At 37.9% G+C, this 8,950-nt stretch overlaps 1 protein-coding gene across 1 annotated transcript in view; it reads right to left on the bottom strand.

Annotated features, from left to right (window-relative positions):
* Positions 1 to 2,659: 2,659 nt before the first annotated feature.
* Positions 2,660 to 8,950, bottom strand: part of LOC137643007 (uncharacterized) — a 14,044-nt gene continuing 7,753 nt past the window's right edge. Inside the window, exons 2-3 of the mRNA XM_068375863.1 lie at positions 3,396 to 3,615; positions 2,660 to 3,209 (exon numbers count right to left, since the gene is read on the bottom strand). Of these exons, the coding sequence (XP_068231964.1) occupies positions 2,660 to 3,209; positions 3,396 to 3,615 (770 nt within the window). The remainder of the gene's footprint in view (positions 3,210 to 3,395; positions 3,616 to 8,950) is intronic.

Here is an 8,950-nt window from a genome sequence, read left to right on the forward strand (position 1 = left end):
TCCATTGTACCTATACGAATTTCAAATGCACAAAAGTGAAAGTACACATGCACAGCCGAGTGAGGATACGCAAATTGTAGTTGGAAATTTGCCAGAACTTCAGGCTAGTGTTAGGCCTTTCGACGATCAAGGGCCTAAAGAAGGTTTTCAATCAAATGAAGTGTTTTTGAGAGACTTTGAAGTAGCCACATATGGGTGGTGAGGAAAGATAAAGGTATTCAAATAATTAGATTGCTGAAAGATGCTCCGGCAATGGAAGTAATGTGTCAGCCACAAGAAAATTCAAGAAGTTATACTGAAATAAAACGACGTTTAATTGAGAAGTATGTATCGCCTGATGTGAGAAAGGGAGACCTAAAAGAAAATTACAAACCCAAAATACGGGAAGGTGAATCCGTTCTTAATTTTGCAACTCGCATCTTTCGAGATTGCGATTCGTCTTCTACCCGTAGTGCCAGTCTCCCAGAAGGTGATAAAAAGGCAATTGCTCGTAAACATATTCGCAGATTAGTAAACCCGTATTTATTTGGTTATTTGTTCGATGATAATCGCTCGTTAGCAGACGTAGTGAGTGCCATAGAAAACATTTTAGACAGTTTGCCAGAAGAAAAAAGGACTGGGAATAACGGGGCCGATTCCGAGAAGTTGGCAGCCATGAGAGGAAGTCGACCCTCAAAGAGAGGTAAGGGGAAATGCAGTCAGCAGATTAGCAGAGACTTCAGATGTTGACACTGTGGGAGAGAGGGGTACCGACGAGTGGACTCCCCCACCCAAGGATCCCCACACTGTTACACTTGTCAGGCCTATGGTCATTTATCTCGAGAGAGCCTGGCAAAAAACGCCAAGGGCGGGTGGGCTGGGGAGCACGCACACCTCCCCCCGCCCAACGTTCAAGGAAAAGGGAACCGAGGAAGGGGGACACGAGGGAGTTCGATGTCAGCCCCCCCAATATGACATCACAAGCAGTAGCCAAGGAAGCAGTGACGACAGACGTGACAGAGTAGGCACTGTGACCTCCCTCTATGCCCACGACCTCACCACCGCAGCACTAGGGAGAGGACCAGGGAGCTGCGGCATGGCGGCTGAGGTCATTAACCCGTGCTCCATATCTCGAAGTGGCCATCTGGTAATGTTAGCAGTTAGGATCAACCTGCAAGATAAATCCATCCGAGCGCTGATTGACACGGGAGCCAGTGTTTCATTGATTGAAAAAAAAATTCTCCTCAAATCCATTGCAGCCAGCGGCATCCATTGTTCTAGACATACAGGGAGAAATAAACTAAACATAAATCATACATCAATCGTCCAGTTCAAGGTGGGGTATGTGAAGTTTACACAGGATTTTTTGTCTTGGCCACCTTAGGAATTCCAGGAATAGAGGCTACACTTGGAATAGACTTTATATCCATTAAACAAATTTGCATTTTTGGGGGAAACATACAATAACAGTAAAAGCAGGAGGATACATTATGCCGATAGAAAGTCATGAGGCAGTAAGTGCGTGTGTTAGCTCGGACAGACATTTATGTAAAATATCAGCTATACCTGAGAGAGGTGAAGTGTTGTCCCCCAAGACCCTTACGAACATATCTGTGACCCTGTGTCGCCCTCAAGTGGTAGGAACCAAGGTAGTTGTTAAACCCCATTACAATTGGGCCCATATGATATTAGAGGGCCTGACAGAAATTAAAGAGAACAAAGCTGATATAACGATAGTTAATTTGCCTAATAAAAGAGTTGTTTTAGGAAGTGATTCTGTGTGTGAATTAGAGTTATGTGAAATTGCTTATAATGAGATGTTAGGAGCAGGGCCGTTTCAAGTTCATTAGGCGCCCCAGGCAAGAACTCGTTATAGCGACCCCCTTCCCTTCACGGTGGAAATAATAACATAAAATATTTCGAACACAACTAGCATCTTAAGTTCCACAACAAAACAACAAACTTTATTAATAAATCATCTTCACGTATATGTACACACAACAAGGAAAAGTATAGACTCAAAACTATACAAACTATTTTTGTAAATTTCAATAAAATACCACCATTATACATTTTTATTGCAAATCCTACCTAAGATAAATTGAAAAAAGTAATCTTGCCAATCTAAAACCATAGAACTTAATCCATATATGTTGAGGGCTATGGTAAAACTATTATAAACAAGTTTTCTTCACTGATTTTTCTTATTTAAAACCTGACTCTTCTTGACTTTCTTGCATCAAAATCATCTATAGTGTCATCATACAAAATCTGTTTGGATATTTCTCTATTAATACTAATTATTGCCAGACCATTTAGGCGATCCTGTGACATAGTAGACCTTAAATATGTTTTAATGAACTAAAGTTTAGAGAAGCTTCTCTCTGCAGATGCCACAGTCACAGGTGTAGTGGCAGCAATTTTTAATGCCACCTACATGTTTGGATAGATCTCTTTCTGGCCTTTATCCTCCAGAAAAACAAGAAGGTCTAATGTCATATTTTGTTTTGGGCATTGTTTTGGAAATGACTGCATCTCTGCAATCAGGTCATCATAATTAAAATTAGAATGATCCCCAAATGTGAGTGTATTACACAAATCTTTTGCCTGCTTTTCTAGCTCACTAGATGTCAGGTCAGAGAAGTTTATTAGAACACTGAATTTCTCTGCAACCCTCTCATCATTCCAGTTCTCTACCTCGGAGATTCAATGGCCATATATAAAAATGAAAATTTTTCAAGGCAACTGTAATAGGTTCATCAGGGGCCTCATAGGAAAACTGCCTTTTAGTAGTTCTGAGTCTTTTCTGCTTTAGAGCAGCTTCCACATTCATCTCCTCACATATCTCTTTGGCAGATGTCTGGGCATCAGCAAACCCAGCGTCTCTGTAGCTAACAAAGGAGGTTTCAGCCTTCTTGAAAATGCCAACAGCTACATCCAGATGCATGCAATGTGATTGCAGAAGTTTATTCACAGTTTGAACTTTTCTAAGGATATCATACCACACCACCATACAAATAAAGAACCGGTATGATCCCACCTCTTCTGCTAAGGCTTGTGCTTCAATTTTGATAGCGGGATCTGCAGTGCTTGCTCTCACCTCTAAAAGAGCATCTCTCACTTTTGCAGCATGGAATCTTTCAACCTCAACACTGCTGATTCCACTCTCCCACCGTGTGTCTGCCCAGGATTCCAAAGTTGTGCCCACATGTTTTTTTAGGGTCGACCACCTTTGAGTGGAGGCAGAAAAGATATTAAATATTTTTTGCAGGTAGCCAAAGTAGCTAGTTGCATCTGAGGAGCTCTTGGCTACATTACACATAACCAGATTAACAGTGTGTGCTCCACATCTCACAAATAAAGCCCTGTGGTTTAACTGAAGAAGTCTAGCCTGGACTCCCTTGTTTTTTCCTCACATATTTGCCTCATTGTCATATGACTGTCCTCTGCAGTCTTCAATGAGGATATTAAGCTCTTCAAGTTTTTTGAGTATGAGTCTTGAGAGGTCTTCTCCTGTTGTCTGCTTGTCCTCAAGGAACACTATAAAATATTCGTTGATTCGTGCAGTGCCTTCAGCTGTAACTATTCGAATTATCACAGATAATTGCTCCTTGAAACTTAAATCTGGAGTGCAATCTAAAATAATTGATAATTTATAAACATCTAAATTTTTATAGTACAAATATCACTGCAATGCAGCATGTAGGTCTATGCTTAGTGTCTACAAGTTACAATTAACCTCTTGAGAATCCTTGAGAATGGGCAAATGTCAATATTAACTGGTATAGCACAAAATTCGATAAAAGAGTAATCCACGAAAACGTAACATTTAAAATAATAGTAAAAATTAATAACAATCTACTTCTCAGCTTTATCCCTATTTATTCAGTGTCGCCGGAGTTGCAGCTACTAACTTAGGAGCCACAACTCTAGCATACACAGACGAATGCTCTCAGAATTTGATTATGCAAGCGCAAAAATTCTGTCTGTCAGAATATCAGCCTGTAGTTAGTGATATTGTTGATAACTATTCCGATGTAATTGCAATTGGAGATGAGCCACCGGGAGGATTGATCGATTTCCCTTTAGCATTGGAACTGGGCAGACGAAGCCGATCATATCAAGACCTTATAAGGTACCCATTCATTTCCAGGGAGAGATAGAAAAGGAAATTAATAGATTAAGGGAACAAGGCATAATAGAGGAGAACGAATCCTCCCTGTGCTTCTCCAATTGTAGCTGTTAGGAAAAAAAATGGCTCGGTAAGATTGCGTGTTGATTATAGGAAATTGAATGCAATCACTAAGAATAATGCATTCCATTTGCCCTCAATCGAAGAATTACTTTTGAAATTACGGGATAGCAAATATTTTACAACTGTTGATTTAAAATCTGGATACTATCAACTACCCATTTAGGAAGATAGTAAATGCAAAACGGCATTTATAGCTAATGATAAATTATTTCATTTTAATGTTCTTCCTTTCGGTGTTAAAAATGCTCCAACTCATTTTTCTAGAGTAATGATGGCGGTTTTGTCGCGCTTAATTCATCATAATGTTCTTGTTTATTTAGATCCTATAATAATTACAGGGAAAACGGCCGAAGAACATAATAGTAATATTCGTGAAGTTTTAGAAGCATTGCGACGTAATGGTATGAAAATAAATATCTCAAAGCGCAAATTTTTCTGTTAACAGGTCGAATTTCTACGTCACATGATAACCCCAGAAGGTATCCAACCTTGCCCAGTAAAGTAGCGGCTATTACAGATTTCCCCAGGCCACGTATCTCTAAGGAAGTAGCTGTGTTCATTGGGCTCGCTGGGTATTACCATAAATTCATAAGAGGTTTTGGAGAGATAGAGAGACCCTTAGAGGCTTTAAAGAAACAAAAAGTGAAAAACTGGGGAGTGGAAGAAGAAAGGGCCTTTAACCATTTGAAAGCTGCCTTAACTAGCAATGAATTACTTGTATATCTTACATGTGATCGCCCTTTTTTAGTGACAACATATGCTAGTAGCGTAGTTTCTCAACGAGATGGTACAGGTAGAGAGAGATCCATTTATTTTGCTTCCTGGGCGTTAAAAGGGGCAGAAAAGAATTATAGTACATTCGATCGAGAGGCTTTGGCTATTCTTTGGGTTCTAGAGAGGCATCAGTTCTTTTTATGAGGTCGGTCGATTGAGTTGCAAAGCGATCGTCACCCCTTACGTGATTTGTATTATAAAAGTGATTTGACCTCTCGTCAAGTGAGGTGGATTGAAAGACTGTTAGAATTTAACTGATGCTCCCTCCAGAAGCGCAGTAATACAAGTAACAACTAGGGCACAAAAAGAGGAATGAAGAACGTAAATGAAATAGTGAAGACCCCCATCATAATAGAGAAAATAGAGAAGGGGATGAGAGTTCTGGCGATGCACATACAGTGGACGAGAGAGAGAGAGAGAGAGAGAGAGAGAGAGAGAGAGAGAGATGAATATATGTGGATGACCGAGGACATGATCAGGGGTGTCCAGAATGAATGCCCTGATGATGCACGTTTGATTGACTTGGGAGGTTGGGACATAAAAGAAGTCCGAGAGGGACAGAAAAGAGAGGAATGGAAGAAAGAGTGCAGGCAGTGATTAAAAGGGGAATCGGAGAGTTATCCGTCATTTCTGAATGTGCCTCGTGAGAAATTTTTTATTGAAAATGATGTCCAATATTGTGCTTACGAGAAGAGGGGAGGGGAATTTTGTACACGGGTAGTTCTTCCTCCCTCTTTAATTGAACGAGCCATCCACATTGTACATGTAAGTCTGTATGCAGGGCATTTAGGGATTAATAAAACATTAAGGAGAGCACGTGAATCCTTCTTCTGGTTAGGAATGAAAAAGTCTATAGACAATTATATAAAAGATTGTCATACTTGTAATTGTTTAAAAAACATAAAAACACTGAACCGGAAGCCAGAAAGTGACCAATTGTTCCCATTAAATTTCATAGAGTGGATATGGATGTAGTAAGACTATTTTCTACTGGGTTAACACAACATAAGTATATATGTGTATTTGTGGATGCATTTACTCGGTACACTCATACTTACGCAATGTTGGATAAATCTGCAAATTCATTAGCCCAGGAGCTGTGCTCTTTCATTACTAGGTTTGGTTGCCCAAAAATTATGATAAGTGATAATGGTCTTAAGTTTATAAATAAGGTGGTGAAATCGGTCACGAGCTTGATGAAAATTGAACACTTTTCAGTGACTGCATATAGGCCTTCAGCAAATGGCTTAGTAGGGTCGCATAATAGGGAAGTAGTGCGAATTTTGCGTTACTTAGTGGCTGATGACCCTCTTCATTGGCATGCCATGCTTCCTACAGCTGAGTTAGCTTTGACCATTGCACATAATGCAAGTATGATGGTCGGTTCAAAACCGCACCGGTAAAAGTATTTGTCGGCGACCGTGTGTATTTGAAGCTATTACAACCTAGGAAACACAGACTAGAGCCATCGTATTTGGGTCCTTACCAAGTACATATGGTAAAGTCTAACACAGTTGCGATACAAAGCATTGTTAATGGCGCAGTGTCTGAACATCATCAGGCTCATATACATACGGTACCGGAAGAGGTACTTTTCAAAAGTGTTCCTCCTTACCCCTGCATACGTTACATCCCTCTAGTTGATGATTAGAATTTTTTTTCCCATGATGTTGTTGTTGTTTGAACAGACCTCATTTCTTCTTTCGACGTGTTTTAAATAAACGTGATGATATTAATGTCTTTTGTTGATGCTGAAATTTATACCTAAAATGTTGTGGTAATTTTGCTGAGTATGGATATACGTAAAACATTGTTGAGTGAACCTAAAAACAATAAGAGATTAAATAGGTGAAGTGAAATCAGTCAGGCGGCTGCTGTATTATCCATATATTTATATGATTCCTGGTTGCTGGGGCCGGGGCGGTTCCTAAATGGCAAGTGGCTGCAGGATTAAAGTTCAGCCTTGAGGATAGGCAGTGTTAGAGAATTTGTAGATGTGAATACCTTATACTTAATGTTATAAGAGAAGGGCGGGAAGATGAATGATTTTCTCGGGAAAACGGCTAGTGACCACCAGTTGAAAGTTGCAAGTGCAAGTGTTGTAGTGATTTGAATAAATGGTGATACGGGGGTAGTGAGATGTATTGCAAAATTGTGTCTTAAACCCGGACAAGTAAGATCGAAGGATGAATGAATACCTATTCCTACCCCTGTCCCACCCAAGAAGCCCGTGTTGCCGCAACCAAAGGAAGGTTATTGATGAGGTTATATGGACCAGGTATTAGTATTTTTTTTTTCACTTTGGGTATTCGGTGTTTTGGTTGCAGAGGTCTTAAGAAGAAATTAGTGAAGTTATTTATTTTGTTTTGTGTACGTTTTTATATGCAATATTTAATTTTTTTTTGGTCGAAGATATGTTTTCTTGGGTGATTTCTATATATATATATATATATATATATATATATATATATATATATATATATATATATATATATATATATATATATATATATATATATATATATATACATATATATATATATACACACACACACATATATATATATATATATATATATATATATATATATATATATATATATATATATATATATATATATATATATATATATATATATATATATATATATATATATATATATATATATTATGTTGCATTACATGTTAGTACATGCCATGCCTATTCTGGGTTGGAGTGTCCTCCATATATCATTGACTAGTGAGGGCAAGTGCGCCCCTCATCCGGGAGTGAGGAGCTTGGGGTGGTGGAGGGGGAGTAATGTCCTAATTCGTGTATGTAGATGTCTTTTATACCAAGGTAAATTAACTCAATATTCATGACTATTCCACAAAAACATTTGTGTCTGCATGTTGTGCAATGGCTGCGTTTTGATAACGAAGGCAGTAGTTCGTTGCCGATGAGCACTCGAGTTGATAAGTCCCTCACCTGAGAAGGTAGATTGTGTAATTTGTACTTACGAACAAATCTATTATAATAAATGAAGAAAACCCATATGCAGACGTCTCACTATCCTTCTGCACGAGTCATATATATATATATATATATATATATATATATATATATATATATATATATATATATATATATATATATATATATATATATATATATATATATATATATATATTGTGTGTGTGACTCATGTCTATTGAGTAATATCAATCTCACTGAACTTATATATATTCTGATTCTTATGTGTAATATCAGGCGATTTGTTTTCCAAATTCTACTTAACCTAGCCATTGTCTGAAATGCTTTTTATTCAAATTTTTCACTAAACTCTAATTCTAAATACCCTGTATATGATAGCATAGTTTCTAATTACTTAAATTATTCTTCATAATTATTCCTTTCACTATCCAAAGATATCTCATCTCCTATTTGATACTCCGTTCTCATCAGCCCAATCTCATGTGATATTTCATTCAATCTGGTAAGAAAACATTGCTAATCCTGCAGTTTTCTGCTGAAAATGATAACATCATCAGTATACTCTAGGCCTGCCAAATTCCTATAACCATTGCAGTCCAATTCTTCTTCCCCATCTCTGACTGCTTTATGCATTACAAAATCGATGAGGAGGATAAACAACATAGGTGACAGCACTGTCCCTTGGAATACTCCCCTATTCACTTGAAACTCTTTTGATAAGACTCCATTAACATTAACTTTGCACTTGCTATGGTCAAGAAGACACTTAATCAAATTCACATAATTAGGAGGAATTCCATAATAAAGCAAGAATCTCCACACAATTGGCCGGTACACACTATTAGAAGGCTTTTTCATAGTCCACAAATGCCATCATAAGGGGATTTCTATATTTTACTCATTGTTGTAAAACATATCTCATAATGAGATTCTTCTCAGTGCAACTTTTACTTTTTCTCTATCTTGCT

This window comes from Palaemon carinicauda, chromosome 6 (genome assembly GCF_036898095.1).
Source record: "Palaemon carinicauda isolate YSFRI2023 chromosome 6, ASM3689809v2, whole genome shotgun sequence".
NCBI lineage: Eukaryota > Metazoa > Arthropoda > Malacostraca > Decapoda > Palaemonidae > Palaemon > Palaemon carinicauda.